This window comes from Equus przewalskii, chromosome 29 (assembly GCF_037783145.1).
Source record: "Equus przewalskii isolate Varuska chromosome 29, EquPr2, whole genome shotgun sequence".
Classification (NCBI taxonomy): Eukaryota; Metazoa; Chordata; class Mammalia; order Perissodactyla; family Equidae; genus Equus; species Equus przewalskii.
In genome coordinates this window covers 20,384,035-20,401,653 of record NC_091859.1, presented here as the reverse complement: position 1 = coordinate 20,401,653, position 17,619 = coordinate 20,384,035, and the positions used below count along the sequence as shown (strand labels likewise).

At 45.5% G+C, this 17,619-nt stretch overlaps 1 protein-coding gene across 13 annotated transcripts in view; it reads left to right on the top strand.

Annotated features, from left to right (window-relative positions):
* The window catches only part of TMCC3 (transmembrane and coiled-coil domain family 3), a 244,454-nt gene that overhangs the window by 220,937 nt on the left and 5,898 nt on the right, over positions 1-17,619 (top strand). For 11 of the 13 annotated variants that reach the window (XM_070599501.1, XM_070599507.1, XM_070599506.1 and 8 more), the window contains 2 exons: positions 10,564-11,480; positions 13,496-13,631. In XM_070599501.1, the coding sequence (XP_070455602.1) occupies positions 10,564-11,480; positions 13,496-13,631 (1,053 nt within the window). Of the gene's footprint in view, positions 1-1,161; positions 1,241-7,624; positions 7,779-10,563; positions 11,481-13,495; positions 13,632-17,619 lie in introns of those variants that run through there. The other 2 variants (XM_070599509.1, XM_070599505.1) reach the window with 2 other exon arrangements.

The following is a 17,619-nucleotide window of genomic DNA, read 5'->3' as shown; positions in this document are numbered from 1 at the left end:
CCTTCATTGAATGCAATGCAAGACTGCTTCCTTTTGCTGTCACAGATAATGGGTTGAGTTAAAACATGGGTGTGTGAGAAGGAGCAGGCACCGGGTTCTCTGCAGTGGTCAGGATGGCAACCACAAGAGGAGTGTCGTCTAGGGAGGAAGGGAGGATACCCGTATGCGCTGTGCATTGTGGATCTTAGTGTTTATCATTCGGTAATTGATCATCTGTATTCCGCCTGGAGCGACAGAGAGCCATGAGACACATCGGCTTCCTGAATATTTGATCTCTTGCATGAATCAAAAGCCATTAACAGTCCATAGTCCAGTCTGTCTTGAAAGCAATCCAGCCCAACCTCAGCTGCAGGTTCTTCTTGATTTTATTGCAAACAGCTGAGAGGATGTAAACATGAGGGACAAACTGGCTGCCCCAGTTGGCCGTTTGTCAACCACTGATTCATGCCACAGATACTGAGGTCCTGTTGAGGGAGGAATGTGGAGCAAGACACAGGTGGCTTATGAAACATTCCCTCCCCTCGAGGCTTCAAGATAGTGGAGGAACAAATGTTACACAGATACTAACTATACCTAGAGAATAAGCGCTGTAAAAGGGGTAAATGCACATTTGTGGGAGAACACAAAGGAAGCCAGCAATTCCAGCTGGGCCTGAGAGTGGGGAGGCTTCATGGAAGAGAAAGTGTTTGAGTTGGTGCTTGAAACGTAAGGGATGGAGGCCACGCTGGGGTGGGGAACTAGCAGGCTCTTAACACACAGAAATAGGAACATGCGTGAAGCATCCAGGGGCTTATTGGACCAGTGGAATGAGGTGCAGGTTAAAAGGTTAGCTATTGGCACAAATCCTGCTTCTGTCTTACCAGCTGTAACCACACCTTACTTGATGGCTCCTCACTCCCAAATCTATAAAGAATAGCTAGTGATTGCTACTTCGTGGAGCAGTGGGGATTAAATGAGAGTATATATAAAGCTCCGTCCGACCTAACTCTAGTGCCTTGTGCAAAGACGTGCTTGAAATATCATTATGGCTGAGTCTACTGGAATATGGCTAAGAGAGGACCCTGATCAAGAGAGTTTTAAAATCTTTACTAAGGATTTCACACTTTACGGAACTTTAAAGTTTTCAGAAGGAAGAAGACATGGTCCGATTTATCTTTTTAGCAGATCATTTTATTCGGCCCAAGGAAGTCGGAGTTTTTACATTGATTGTCCTCATTTGAAGATCCAACACAACTTCAAAGTAAGGTGTTTTTTCCGTACTCGAAATAAATACTAAAATGTTGGTTGAATGCACTTTTAATGGACGTTAAAATTTTTTCTTTAAATTTAATGCTATTTACTATTTTGGTAGAACTAAAAGCGGTTTTTTATTTCTGATTGCTATTTGTTGATAATACTGCTGGCTTATATTAGAAAAAAACAAAATTGCTCAAAGGAAATAACCTCAGTATTGCAAAAGGGAAAGAAATTGATATAGGTCAGTTTTCCTTTCATTCCCTCAAAACTAAGTTATTTCCAAGCCCTGCCTGATGACTAGTCGTATTCTGAATCGTTTACAACAAAATTCTATACCACAAATCATCTGGTACGTATGTTCCCCCCCAACCACAATATTTGTTATAGTACCAAAAAAATAAATAATAAAACCCTAACCTGCAGAGAATAACTTAATTATGAGGCTTAGGTCTGTTTTGGGAATGCACTCCAGGGCCTGAGTTCCAAATGCGGTTTCCTGGTTCAGTCTCATACAGCAGCTTTTTAAAGGATATGGGCCAAGCCGTGACCCTCAGTGCAGCTTTCTCTGGGTGCCCTGGGAATGGGGAATAGAAGTAGCTGTGCCGGTTTATGAGCTGAGTGTGTTTGCCCACATCCTGCCTATTACATATGGGAATGAGAGTATACTATTCATCTCCAGGGAGGATGACCTACCTAGTGTCTGTAGATTCAGGTACACCTACCTCTTTCCACTAAGAGTCAGGTTAGGATAAGGCACATAGAAAATGTAGGTAGAATCAGCAGTAATAGCCAAAAGTCAAAAAAGGAGGGGAAAGCAGAAAGACTAATCCCCAGGTCTAACAGTTACTCCTGAGTTTGGTTCTGAACTTCTTAGCATCCAAGGCAAAAAGGGAAACATAATCATTGTTATCTGATAGACACTCCTATCATAGTCACTGCTATATTCACTGATGTATTTACCCAAGAAGCTAGACTAGGTAGACAAATTACTTTCCCATTTGTATAGGGCACCGGTAAGGAACAGAGCATGGATTGAAATGAAGTTACTTGGGTTTGTATTCAAGCTGCTTCTTTCAAAAACAGGGATTAGGCCAAGTGAGAGCTCTAAGGAGTCCCCCAGCTCTGGAAGTCCAGCTCCTGTTGCAGGTCAGCGCCTCTTGTAGGCACTGTGTGTGTGTGTCTGCGAGGGTGCTGCCACCCCTTGAAGACCCCTTCAGATGGGGGATGCTGCAAGACTGCAGGACGGTGCTGCATCTGTAACTGTCATTCAGAAACTTACTAAGCACACATCCCTCCCAAGAACACCCACCCTCCATGTTTTGGGGGTCAGGGAGGCCGTGAATAAATGCTACAGGAAAAGGAGGAGGCTGGGCCTCCTGTCCTGGGCTGGAGGCGGAACTGCCTTTCAGGCCGGAGCTGCCAGGGCAGGCCATTCTTTCCCTCATCTTTTAGAGCTGCCTCTGCTCCCTCCGTTCCTGGAGGTGGTTCTCTTGGAGGAGAACGTGCTGTTCCCAGCTCTCCCCCAGCCCTCAAGCCAAGTGCTGAGGTCTTTTTCCTGGGAAGGTTTTACTCACAGACACTGTCAGGAACTGGTGGGGAATAGCATGCTTGGGTGGGAAAGATGCCAGAACCCCCTTGAAGTTGTTGGTTCTCGCTCACCCCTTCCCTCAGTTTCTTCTGAATGTAGGAACTAAAAGCCTCATTGACGTTTATGCTACATTTAGTCCTAAAATTGGGGCTTCCTGCTTCCCCTTCTTCAGAACTCACTGTCCCACGGCTCCCCACAAGAAGGAACTGTGAGCCTTTGCTTCACGAAGGCCAAGTTCTTCGTGCCCAGGCCTGGACAGGTGACGAGAGATGTTAGGCACTTGCTTCCCTTTCCCAAACTTGCTTATTTTTGAGGTACGTGGGGTCCCCAGAGACCCCTTCTTCTTGGAATAGCCCTCTCTGGCTTCTGCCTCCCGTTCCTGCACAGTTCCCTCCCCAGGGGACCAGGCCATCCTTTATCTGTAATTGGTACTCAATATAGGTTGCTTGATTTTCATTATCATAGCCTTCCCCTCCCCCCTTCATCAAGGCACAGTCTTTTAAAATCTGGCCTTTCCCCCCTTTAATTTTATTCTTATGTAGATTGTACAATATGCAGTAAGTCTTTACCAAGTCAGACTAATTTTGTAAGGGATTAGTTTGTGTTAATTGAAAGTGTGAGTTATAAGCTATATTGAAGAAATATGTATGTTCTAGTGCTTGTAACTCAAAGTAGGCTACCAGTCTTGCCTGGTAGAAGCTTAATGAGAAGATAATTATTTTTAATTACAATATCAAGTGTTTGTAAGTGCTTGAAGATGTTTGAAGAATTGGTTTTTGAGAACCTTAAACACTGCCTGATCTCCTCTACACTTAATTTGCAGTGTCTGTGGATAAAGGACTGAGCTATCAAAAGAACGCATATTCCAGCCCCTGTTCCAAATGGTCCTAAATGCCAATGGAATGAGATTTACTTTCCCCGCAGTCAAGAACTAGCACTTTGACGCCACTGATTTTCTTTTGTCAGAGATGCTGAGAGAGGAAGAGGTGGGGGAAAAATAAACCTTTATGGTAAAACTAGTGACTCAATTCCCGTTGTGTACACCGTGAACTTATTTCAAGTTCAGAGCGTACTGTTGTCAAACTTGAACTCTGAAAGGAAGTGAACTTTGTCTAAACAAATTAGAACAAACATTTTACCAGCACACTTTATTAATAAAAATATCCCTTTGGATACTCTGTGAAGGTCTGTAAGGTTTTTCATTGCTAGCATGCACTGGGGTAAGGTGGCTTTCTTCTAAAATATAGGTGTTGAATATTCTGTACAGGTATTACATGAATATGTGCATTGTGTCGTGATAAGGAAGCCTGTCAAGGCTTCAGGGTTATTTCTCCAGTACAGCTTCACTCAGTAAACCACGTGTTTGATGCCAGGGTTAGTGACTTGCTCAGCTTCCCGGGTTCCATGTTCACTGACTGGCTAGACATGTTGCACATGCGTGTCAAGTGACACAACATAGCAAGCAGGAGGATGGCTTAGTACCCTTGTGTATATTACTTGTAGGAAAGTGATATACAGCTCGTATTCTTCTGGTAGAACATTCAGAGGTGCCCACTTCCGGGCCAGGCTGAGCAGCCCTTGTTCTCTCGGCTCTGTCAGCCAGCATAGGGGAGGTGTCTTACCCTTCTCTCCAGGGACGTCTGTGGCTTACCTGCTGAGCGCACATAGGTCCAGATAGCACCCTTCACCTGTTAGGCCCGCAGACATCACCTGCTTCTCCATAGGTCTCTTACCTACTTTCTTTTCTGATTTTTACCTTCTGTTTCTCTCATCCTCTTTCTTCTCTTAGTGATTGTAAATGCTTGGCCATGATTCTGACAAAAGCAATGAGCTTTGTGATCCTTCTAAAATTATTTTGCCTAAATCGCTGTTTATATTTTAGAGCATGGGGGAAGAAGAATGGAATTACAGGCTGATGCAAACCTGGGATTGCTGTTGCTCCAGGCAGCAGTACCACGGCCGGGGGTAGAAAGTTCCATGGAGGATGATTTCAAGTTCAGCCGGAGGGAGAATTTTCTGACTAAGCCAAACCCTGAGAGTCCACACGTGCTCTGGATGACCATGTTAGGGACCGTGCAGACCGGTTCTCGCAGGGTTGGTGCCTGAGCTTGTCCAGCATCTTGTGAAGTCTTGTATATTTCGTGTATCTGAGCTGAGCCCCAGCTAAGCTATTTGTTATCCATGGACCTCAAAGAAATATTTATATATTCTTCATAAGCCTTACTTTTCTCATAAAATATGGTTGGTGTGAAGAATATATGAAATATGTTAAAAAAATATTTAGCATAATGCCTGACTCATAATAAAAGTACTCAGTCATTATTGTTAGGGAGGCAGGCCCGGAGACAGATGGCCTGGATTTCAGTCCTAGCTCTGCCATGTACTAGCTGTGTGCCCCTAGGCAATTTACTTAACTTCTCTGTGCCTGGTTTTTTCATCTGTAAAATAGTAATTATAGTAGAACCTATCTCAAAGTTTTTAACAAATAAGATACCACACATGTCACTAATGTGACATTTTTCCTCCGTGCACGTGGTAGGATTGTACCTCCCTGTCCTGTACCTCCCGTGAAGTTAGGGAGGGTCAATGGGATGAGTGGAAGAAGTCCTTCAGAGCCAGTGCGCAATTCACCAAGTCCCTGCCCCTGCCGTGGCCTCAGGCAGCGTTCCAGAAGGTAGAGGCTCCCTTGCAACCTGGGACCCTCAGCTGACTCCCAGCAGCCTAGTTAGCATGAACGGACGTGTTTAGCACAGCAGACTTGTTAGCATAAACCTCTTTTTTTTAAGCCACTGAGGTTTTGACATTGTTACCACAGCAAAGCCTAGGACATTCTGACTGGTGCATGATAGAAACAGCCTTGATGCTCCACCTGACATGACAGTTGAACTGAAACGTGCAAGAGTCCAGCATGTCAGCAGTGTTGACTCAGACTCCGAGGCCACGGAGACCTGTGACACCCTATGGATAGTGGACATGCAGCTTCTTTGTGGGCCTGTCTGTAACTGCCCTCGCGTGTGCTGTGACATACCTAGTGCCTGGGACGTGACGGCCAGTTGGAAGGACCTGATCCTCTCCTTGTGTGACTGGGCTCAGGTGGCTTTTCTTTCAGCAAAGGTTCATCGTATCCGGCCTCGGGACTAAGCTGGCCCTCGTTATCTGTCGCCTCGTTCTGATCTCTCTGTGCCCCTGCACCTTCTGGCCCCTCTGTGACCTCCAGAGCCTCAGGGGACTCCTGCCTCTGTCCCTGCCCTCCAAGCGTCCACAGGAGGCCCCCCCATTCTCCTTTCCAGGTCTCCTGGGTGGGGGTCTGGGTGGTGTGCCTCTGCATTGCTGTCTTTCCCTTTCTGTTCCCTTCCCTCTGGAGCTTTCGGGGTAAATACAGCATGTCCTCGGGGACCTCCCCCTTTTGAAGCCTGACCCGTGTGTCTGAGCAGCGCCAGTGCTGATGGCACTGTGCCTGCGTCCCGGTGAGTGAGGCGAGCTCACTTGGGGCGTCGTGCTGGAGGCCTGGGTGGTTGCGGAGATGACTCAGGGCCAGGTTTTGACGTCTGTCCAGGGCTTAAGCTGTTCCTTAGCTTTTGTTCCAGAACACTGAGGCGACAGTGGAAACGTCTCTGCTGTCGGAAGGAAAACATTATCAGGAATGGCTTTTCACTAGGATGCTGGTGGCCTGTCTTTCATGTAAAGTAATAATAGCTGAGTAATTCCAAGTAAACTGAAAGAGGCCAGCAGTCATTTTTAAAAACAACATTTCCTTCTGCCAAAATGGTAATTCGAGTTCTTTATTTTTTAAAAATTGGAAAATTTGAAAGCATAATAGAAAGAATGACTCCGCATAACTCCATGGTGCAAATATAACCATAGTTAACACTGGGCAGTTTGTTTTCCTTTGAGTTTTTATGTACAGGTACATTTTTAAATGAAATTGGGAAGATCACAAAGCAAACCTTTATTGAAACTATTCTCCGTGCCAGGAAGTCTTTAAGTACTTTATACACGTTACTTCTCTTATTCCTCATGACTCTTTGAAGAATCATTATCTGCATTTTATAGAAGAGGAGACTGAGGTGCAGAGAGGCCAAGTCATTTTTCCAAGGTCACACAGCTCATAAGAGTGGTGCCAAAATGGGAACCAAAGCAGCCTGTCTCCAGAGCCCAGGGTCCTGCCTGTTCCATGACGCTCTCCCAGTAAACGTGGCTTGGATTACATTTCATGGAATTGTGCAGGGTTAGTTCTGAGTTGTCTGGTTCCACCTCCTCACTCTATAGATTAGGAAATCGAAGATCACAGATGCAGTTTGCTTTACCTGAGAACACGTAGCTAGTCATTGTCAGTGCCAAAACTGGAACACGCGTCTCCTGGGCCACAGTCCACATGCACCTTGACTCTGGGCGCCTTCGAACCTGTCGTTCTCCCCGCGTCCCAGCCCTGAAACAGCTGCACTATACTGTTGACCTCAGATTAGATGGAGGACGAGGGACCCTCACAGCTGTCTTCCCAACATGCACATGAAATGCCAGTTTGTGTTCAGGGACTGTGTTTGTGTTCAGTTGTGTACGGGACCCTGGTGATGATGTGTTAGCCGGCTCGGAATTATCCTGCAGAGCTAGGGCCATAAACGACTGACAGGTGCGGCCCAGCTTTTCACCCTCATCAAACATTTAACTGAGATTTGCTGACAAGCCCTAAGAGCGATTGATCTGAGCTTTAAATGCTGTTCCTTTCGCCAACATGGAATCTCAAGGACATACCAAGCATTGTTACAATTTTAAAGCGAGCTAGAAGTCAGCCAGCCATCTGTGTGTCAACATTCCTGCATTTAAGAGGCTGCCCTGCCCGCAGTCCGCAAGGGAACAAGGCCATTGCGTCGAGACGCCGGCGTCGGGTGGCCCGCTGCGGTGGGGATGAGCGTTAGAGGAAGGACTGGTGGTGACTTCTGCCGTGTTCTGTGAGGTGAGGTCCAGAAAGCTCTGTGTCTGCAGATGTGGTGGTGGACTTCTCAATAGAGAAGACCAAGCAGGTGGTTTTATTTTTTATAATTTATCCTGATCTTATCTGAGCTCCCAGAGGGCAAGAACAGGTTTTTAAGAATCTCGCCAACAGTGTGGAGCAAGAAAAGGCAAGAAGAGTACGTGATGTATTAGTCAAAATGAATGTATCCTGTTAGAAGTCAGCCTTGTGCTTAGACCGGGAGGCGAGGGTGACGTGGTTGACGGGGCAAAAGAGGAGCGTCTGTTCTGTTTTTTAAACTGGGTCCTGGTCACACAGTGTGTTCAGTTTGTGAAAACTCACTGACTTTTATCTTTATTAAATATGCTCTTTTCTATGTGTAAATTTTACGTCAAAAGTTTCAAGGTCCTTATTTGTGTTTGTGTATCTTGCTACACATCGATACTCAGAAAATCTCCATTTAGTTGAATCAGTTTGAAATGATGTCAGATCTATTACCTAGGTGTTGGGAAAACCTGTCTACCTGGAACTGTCTGGTCTGGATGGGCAGAACTTCCAAGATCATCTTTGAGTCTTATCAAAATGTATCCTAGATGACTTCAGGGTTGACTCTCCTGGGATAAAGAATGATGTCACTTTAGTTCAGCCGACATTTATGGATGGCCTCCTGTGAATAAGGGGCAGTGCTAGCACTACAAGCTGGGTACAGGTGTGGCACCATCTCTCCCCTAAGGAGCCTGCGCTCTGGGGCGGTGAAAGTCCACAGATGAGTGATAAAAGAGGAGGAAAGTGGCACCACCAAAGCACCACGGAGCATCATGGAAAGGAAAGGCAGCTTTCCAACGAGACTAGGAAAAGCTTCATGGAGGAGTGACATTTTGAAATGGATCTTAAAGAATGTGTAGGATTTTGATAAGCAGTGGTGGATGGGTGGCAGGCATTGAGAATATCATACATCCGAGGAAATCCATAGAAAATTCATGTACGTTCTGGAAACTTTGGGTTGTATGGTTCGCTTAAGATGAATGGCATCCATTAGGTGCAAGGCTAGGCCTGAAAGGTAAGCGAGGGCCTTACAGTGGCCAGGCTGTGTTGTTTAATTTGGGAGCCATTAGTGGGCAAAAGAAAGTTTCTGAGAAGTAGAGTAGTGTAATCAGATGGGATCCCTCCAGTAAAATCAAATCTCCAGCCTTGTGATTGTATGATCACTGTTAATTACCCTGTCTGCCCCAAATAAACATTTCCTAGGTTTAGTGCATTCTTTGTCACTGTAATTTGAGCCCATTCTAGTTTGGGTTGACTAGTGAGCCATACGTCCATAGCTTCCTTGAGCTTCCTGTGGTCGTCTCTCTGGACTTGAAGATGGTTGTGATGTACCTTCTTTAGTCCCTGCACCCATCCCTCCCTCTTGACCAGGTGAAGTCACAGTTCCTGTACCCTGTTGTCATACATCTGAGTTGTGTAGGAGGCCTGACCCACTGAGCTGGGATCGGGTTCATCTCTGCCATTGGGCTCCCTCCTCTGCGAAAAAATACTGGGCAGGATTTTTCATGTGGCAAAGTGTTGTTAATCCTCATTGTTGGAAATGGTCTGCATTCAAGTCTAGCTCACTTGGGCAGTGTGAGGTCTCTTATCGTCTTACTAATTTTTTTGCTGGGTCAGCCTACTGTCCCCTAAAAAAAGTAACTTGTGCTGAATATTGTCTTGTCTCCCATTCAGTTTCTGCTGAGACTATGTCAAGGCATGGTTCTATTCAAAGCCTCCTTAACGTGACAAGTAAGGTGCTTCAGTGTACATCTTACGAATCTTTGTTTCGAGATGGTGTTCAGACTCCTCAAAGACCAGTTGTTAGTCCTCTGGGGACACTAGTAGTAGAAAGTCCTGATGTGGAAAGAGGACCAGAGTTAAGGTGACTTGGATTCAAATCCTGGCTCTTTAACTCTCAGTATGGATTTAACACATGCTTTGCCTGGGCTGGTGGCGGGGATCAGACAAGACAGCCCACGTGAATACCCACAGCGCTTGGCACACAGATGACGCTCGCCTTTCCCTTTCAGAGCACAAGCCAGCCACGCCCCTTGCCAGGGCGCTCAATGATACTTTGCCTTCTTTTCTCCAGGTGGCCCTTGAGTGAGAAAGCTATTTCACATGGTCTTAGAACTATCACTGTTTTGTTTTTCAATCACCGTGGTTGTGGTTTGGGGTTGTTTCCACATCAAAATACTGTTGTCGTATTACTCAATTATTAAAATTATCCTTGTACTGTATTCTGTCACATCTGTTTAATGATTCTGTTAAGAAAATAATGTCTTGTGTTGATGAATGTACCTGCTGGAAATTTACTTTTTTTTTTCTTTTTTCCTTCTCCCTCTGTTAAATGATTGCGTTCTGAATTGGATGCGTTGCCTACAAGGGTGAAGTTCCCAGTGAAGGGGGCGTGGTGGGCATCCTGATTACCTGGCACTTTGGGAAGCCAGAACCAACTGGTCACCTCGTTCCCTTATGCGTTTTCTACCCTGGCAACTGAAAGCTGCCATCTAGTCAGAGAGAAAGTTGGGTACCCTAGGAGATCTGGATCTCACGGTTGGTTAGTACACAGGGATGCAGGAAAGAGTGGGACTATCCTGTGGTTCAACTTGCGAAGAGAGTAGGGAGTTTTTATCTTGTGAACACTTGCAGTTTGAAAATCTGGGACTTGAAGTATGGCTGCTGTGTGTGTACAGATTCTGTCACGGTCGTTGTCCTTCTGACTTCAAATCTGAAAGCACTCCTGCCATGTCTCTTTCAGGTAGAGCGTCATGACATGAATACCCTAAGCCTGCCCCTCAACATACGCCGAGGGGGCTCAGACACCAACCTCAACTTCGACGTACCAGATGGCATCCTGGACTTCCACAAGGTCAAACTCAGCGCGGACAGCCTGAAGCAGAAAATCCTAAAGGTAACAGAGCAGATAAAAATAGAGCAGACGTCCCGTGATGGGAACGTGGCGGAGTATCTGAAGCTGGTCAGCAGCGCGGACAAGCAGCAGGCCAGCCGGATCAAGCAAGTCTTTGAGAAGAAGAATCAGAAGTCAGCTCACTCGATCGCCCAGCTGCAGAAGAAATTAGAACAGTATCATAGAAAGCTCAAGGAGATCGAACAGAACGGAGCCTCCAAAAGCTCAAAAGACTTTTCCAAAGACCACCTGAAGGACATCCAGCACTCTCTGAAAGATGCCCAAGCCAAGTCTCGAACGGCGCCCGGCAACATGGAGAGCAGTAAATCGGGCATGCCAGGGGTGTCCCTCACTCCTCCCGTGTTCGTCTTCAGTAAGTCCAGGGAGTTTGCCAACCTGATCCGGAATAAGTTTGGCAGCGCCGACAACATCGCTCACTTAAAGAATTCCTTAGAGGAGTTTAGGCCCGAGGCGAGTGCCAGGGTCTACGGGGGCAGCGCGACCATTGTGAACAAGCCCAAGTATGGCAGTGACGACGAGTGTTCAAGTGGCACGTCGGGTTCCGCCGACAGCAATGGGAACCAGTCGTTTGGGGCTGGTGGAGCCGGCACGCTGGACAGCCAGGGGAAGCTCACCATGATCCTGGAGGAGCTGCGGGAGATCAAGGACACCCAGGCACAGCTGGCTGAGGACATCGAGGCGCTGAAGGTGCAGTTTAAGAGAGAATATGGTTTTATTTCTCAGACCCTGCAAGAGGAGAGATACAGGTATTTCAGACTCTTCTTTTAGAAGCATGAGTTAATAATTGCAGAGAGATTGTCTGCTTGAAAATGATGTGCTAACGGTTGTGTTTTCCATAAATATGGATATGGGTCAAAAGGCAGTTAGGAATCAATAGATCTTTCCATATTTCATGATTCTAAGCTTTTTAATTTGCGGCTTATAGTTTAGAGAAAGACGTTATACTTGTGGGACTATTAAAATGTCACCGTATAGTCTATGACTCATGTGCATATTAAGCTCCTAATTCAGTAGACTTCTGTTGTAAAGTCTCATTACACTAATTCAGAGATCACTATTTGATTTCCCTCCGTAATAACCGTCAAGTAAAACACTAATTTATTGTCCAGCCAGGTAGATTTTATTTGGTATATCAGTCTTGAAGTCTTTATATAGTGTATTTTTTTAACGTACTATATTTTGCCTGTCAAACTTTTCACCCTAAATGAAGAGCTTTCCAAAGAAATCTTAAGAGTGAAGTATAAATTCAAATCTTGTAGATTATATGAGCTAATTTTAAAAGGTATTGTGTAGGCTGGCTTTTATGTGCTTATAGCTTATTAATGGAAGGTGGGTATGCCCAGATAGGAGGTGATTTTCCACCGTTTTACCAAGAAAAAGATCCCCCAAAAGTTTTCTGATCAAAATGAATACGTTAACTTCTAGAAAAGTAGATAAAAAAGTGAATGCCAATTACATACTGTAAGATTTAAATTTTGACTTTAGCTTACATGTTTTACATCTGACATGTGGTTTTATGTAAGTATTAATTTAGAAATGTGCCTTTTTTCAGCTCTCATATTTTATGACACACATTTTTTAAACTTCCCGCATATGTCTTTGATTCGGGTTTCTTTGTCACGTAAGAGCTGTTGTAGAGTCACCGCTTTTCCAGATAACACTGACTTCGACTCCATCTCAGGAGTCTGGGATGCAGCACTCTCTGGACCAAATTTTATCCCAAGTCACAAGTACCCGTTTACATAAAGTTAGGGCAGGTTTTGTTCTCATTTGTCACGTAGTTGTTTGTCATCTCTATAATTCAGCCTCTCACTCTGTTGCTCACTTTAAGGGATCTTTAAAAGACTGGTTTGCAACACCAACAATGGACACCAATGAAGTGCTGCCTGAGAATAATCGTTAAATCTGTATTAAGTTTTTTGTTTCTCATTTTTTTAAATGATTCTATCGGGTGACGTATACGAGCATCTAAAACGAGCGTTGATCGAAGTCACTCCAGGCTAATCATCTTCCCCAAATAGTACCTCCTGTTTCAAAATAAGCAGTGTGAGTTTTCAGATACCAGACAAATTCCTCTTCTGAGATGGGTGGGGGATGGGAACGGGACTCTGTACTTCAGTTACTTTAGATTTGGACTTTTAGAAATACCACCTGATAAGCCATCTATGATTTGTAGCAAGCTTAATTTTTTATTGGTATTTAAGTTCCAAGAGCTGAAAAACGTATTCAGAATCGGTATGCGCCCTGGGAAATAGTGGAATTGGCTCCGTTGTAGGAGTTGGTTCTTTCCTCTTTGGCTCTCTGGCTCCTGAGAGCCGCGGCCGTGAACCACCAGGCGCTGTGGGGCAGGAGAGGGAGAAGCACCCAGATGCCAGCGGGTCCTTGTCTTGAGTGGGAGCCCGGACAGCCCTGTCTCCTGGCTGGCCCTGGTGAATGCGCCAGCTGATGAGGTCTGGCCTCTCGTCACCGCAGCCAGCCAAGTTGCTCATCTGATGTGGGTGGAAAAGCCAGATTTGGTTTGCACGGAACTGGGTGGTGAGGACAGAGTTGAGACTGCCGGTGTTTCTAGAGCCAGAATTCGGTGTTATCCAAAGACCTGTTCCCCACAGCCAGACTTACTCTTTTGGAAGCAGTCTGCCAGGGGATGAAAACAAGCCAAGGGGCACTGGCAGCAGTGAGATATAAAGGACGTAATTCTAGAATGTGCCATTAGAAGACCTTTGAAGTGTCATGCTCAGAATCGGCTGCTCTCTTTGCAAAGGTACGAGCGATTGGAAGACCAGCTCCATGACATGACGGACCTGCATCAGCACGAGACGGCCAACCTGAAACAGGAGCTGGCCAGCATCGAGGAGAAGGTAGCCTACCAGGCGTACGAGCGCTCGCGGGACATCCAGGTACCTTTCCCCTGACGTTAGACACTCGTGCGGCTCTTTCCAGCCTTGACTCCATTGAACACATTAAGTGTGGTACCGCGAAGCCCTGAAGGACTTCTGGCACATAGAGCAGAATGTTTTCTCTGCACAAACGTTTCTCCACCTTATTAACCCCGTTAGCTCATGCACAGATGTCACTGAGTAAAGAGGCCAGTCTCTGTGCACTTTCTGCCTAAATTAGTTGACAAATATTTATTATCTACCCCAAATCCATCACCTGTACCCTTTTCTCCCCAGCAACACCAAATTTTCTTTTTTTGTTTTTTGATGAGGAAGATTGTCCCTGAGCTAACATTTGTGCCCATCTTCCTCTATTTTATATATGGGACGTCGCCTCAGCGTGGCTTGATGAGCGGTGTGTAGTTCCACACCCAGGATCCGAACTGGTGAATCCTGGGCCACCAAAGCAGGGCACACACACTTAACCACTGGGCCATGGGGCTGGCCCCAACGCCAAAATTTTAAAAAATTTTAAAACATGAAACAAACGTTGCCTTCAAGAAGCTTTTACTGCCTAGATGGGGAGTCAGGAGTAGCTCAGCTGCGAAACAGCTCACGACAACGTGAGCAAGGGCCAGATTACATGGCGCAGACACTCAGAGCCACAGAAATTCAGTCATGCGATGCCCAGCAAGCTGTGGACTAGTGGAGCCATCGGTCGTTAGTGGTCAAACTGGATTTCAGCCCCAGGTCTGCCACTTGCCAGCTGTGTGGCCCTGAGCAAAGCTTGAGGCTGTCCACTCATCTGTAAGATAACAGCTTTCTATCTGTAAGAATGCCAAGCACTCAAGTGCATACCATGGGCCAAGCTCGAGCAAAGCACTTACATGTCTCTTTTTTCCCCATTTACTCCTCACAGCAACCCTTTAAGGTAATTCCTGCCATTCTCCCCATTTCTCAGACGTGAAGACCAAGGCACAGAGAGGTTAAGGGACTTGAACAGGGTCTTGCAAATAATCCTTGAGTCATGAATATGAGCGAATGTCCTGGAGAAGGTGGGACTTGAAGGGATGGATGGAAGGAAGAGGTAACTGGATCAGTATAAACGGGGGCATGTTCCAGTATTAATGTGCTGCTGGTGTGCAGTGAAACAACCTGGGCTTCTGGAGCGCCTTTTCAATTTATTTTGCTGTTAGAGGGTCTCTCCCCCACCCCCCAGTTTTATTGGGGATATAATTGACATATAACTTTATATTAGTTTAAGGTATACAGCCTAAAGATTTGATTTTTGTAGATATTGTGAAATGACACCGTAAGAAGTCTAGTTAGCATCCACCACCTCACACAGTTGCAATTTTTTTCTTCTGATGAGAACTTTTCAGATCTACTGTCTTAGCAACTTTCAAATATATAATACAGTATTGTTAACTGTAGTTGCCATGCTGTACATTACATCCCCAGGACTTAATTATCTTATAACTGCAAGTGTGTCCCTTTTGACTGCTTTCACCCATTCTGCCTACCCCCCACCTCTGGCAACCACCAGTCTGTTTTCTGTTTCTATGAGTTTGACTTTTTTAGATTCCACACGTAAGTGAAATCCAACAGTATTTATCTTTCTGTGTCTGACTTTTTTTTTTTTTTTTTTTGAGGAAGATTAGCCCTGAGCTAACTACTTCCAATCCTCCTCTTTTTGCTAAGGAAGACTGCCCCTGAGCTAACATCCATGCCCGTCTTCCTCTACTTTATATGTGGGACACCTGCCACAGCATGGCTTGCCAAGAGGTGCCATGTCCATACCTGGGATCCGAACCAGCGAACCCTGGGCCGCTTAAGCGGAACATGCACACTTAACCGCTGTGCCACCGGGCCGGCCCCCATGTTTCCGTGTCTTGACGGTTGTGAATAATTTCAGTGAAGATGGGGGTACAGATATCTCTCCTAGATTTCATTTACTTTGGGTAAACAGCCAGAAGTGGAATTGCCACATCCTATGGCAGGTCTATTTTTAATCTTTTGAGGAACCTCCAAACTGTTTTCCATAGTGGCTGTACCAATGTACATTCCATTGATCACCTTTTTTAAAAAAATGAAAAAATGTACTCTTCAAGTAAAGCTCAGCTCCATTACAAATTTTCTCTGTAGGCAGTGGTTATTTTCTCCAGCCCCACATCTACAAGGGAGAAAACTGAGACGTAGAGAGAGATTTCTCCCACAGTGTGTGAGCTGGAGTCTCGGCTCCCCGCGTTTTGTTCCCCTCTGTGTCGAGGCCTGAGCCTGTGCTTAACCCCAGTCGTTGGCTTGGACAATTCTGGGAGCCACAGTCTCAGAGCTCAAAGGAAACGTTTGCCTGTGAAGATCGTGGGGCAGAAGACACTTGGGGATTTCTGCCCCTGCTGTGGGTTAGCAGATCAGCTTCGCCGCTGACTGGTTTGAAAAATGTGACCCCTTTTCAACGTTAAGTGTTGCCAGGTGAACAGTGCTGTCAGTTTTATTCGATCATTCTATTTTAGAACATGTCTGGGATGCCACTGGAGTGTGTCTGAATGTGTGCTTTTCTTATTTAGGGGATAATTTGGGTTAATATTGTTTTTCCTTTTTTAAAGAAACATACTTTAGGGATGAAGGGGTAAGATAAAGGGAGGGACTTCACAAAGGAAGCTTAGAAAGTCAGAAGAATTCGTTTCAACACTTTCTGGTTTCGTCTCTAGCTCAGAATTGCAAAGAGGACATTAGTACGAGTGATGGGAGGGGGGTCTTTCTGGTCATGATGGTTAGAACCCTGCCTCTACCACTTACTCTGTGACCCTGGACAGGTCAGCTCTCTGTGCTGTGTCTCAGTGTCCTCATCTATAAGGTAGAAGTATTAATGAGCTCTACCTCAAAAGGTTGTCAAGAAGATGAAATGAGATAATACATGGCAAGTGCTTGAATCCTTGCCTGACACTTAATAGACAGTCAAAAAATACATGCTGGCTGTTCTTTGCATTCTATTGGTGAGGCGCCATCTTCCTCAGGGCTTCTCGCAGTTGGGCTTGCTCAGCCTCATCTTTCTTTCTTGTTCCTTTTGATCTTGCGGACAGGGTTACACAAGAGCACAGGCCAAGACAGATGACAGTGGCTGTTGCCTCTAGGGACGCAAGGCTGGCGGTGTTTTAAGCAATAGAGGTTTCTTTTGTTTTTAACCCTGAATTCCCAATTAAAAGGGTTTAAAGATAATCCTCTCCTCTGTTCCTATCTCCAGGAAGTTAAATACTGGACCCAAGGAAGTACTGAAGATTGTGGGGCTGAATATGTCTTAGTGGGAGCTTGGACCCACTAAGGGCTGCAAATTCCTTGCAATTCACTACTTAGTTTCCTTGGAGTTTTCTTTTGGTTGAAAACTTTGACAGCAATTCTAAGGCAATTCTAGGATCAGTCTACTTAGATATGTAATTCATTTGCCCAATCCAAGATTAATGAATATGCCTGAAATGTTGATCTTTTGTCTTGTTCTGTCACCTTTTCCGTGCCTTGCCTAAACTGAAGGAAACCTTGGGCCCAAGTGGTTGAAAGGAATGCATGATTTCTGGGGCGCATGCCTATTATCGTTGAAAACCAGCACTTTTTAGAACGTGAAGATCTGAAGAAGTTTTACCCTTTTTGTGGGTAGCCTGTGTAATGAAAAGTTACTATAGTAACAGAACCTTGTTCCTTGGCCCATAGAGAATATTCAGCAGAAGAAAAGCAAATCAATGCTGGAGCCATTATGCTTATTTAAAATCTGAAAAGATGGCTGTCTCTATTTGAATTGAGCAAACACCTGTTGGTGAATGAGTTACAGTGGGCTATGGACGAAATGGAGCTCGGTTTGTGTACTGCCTCTAGTTAGGTTCTTTTCTCCCAAGAGGCGTAGGGTTTTTCCTCCCTCGAGCCTCACAGCCCGTTACTGGCACCCCGTCTCTGGAGTATTCAGCCAGGGCGTAGCCCCCGCTGCACACCTGGCTCTGGCTCCGAGCACGGTGGGCCT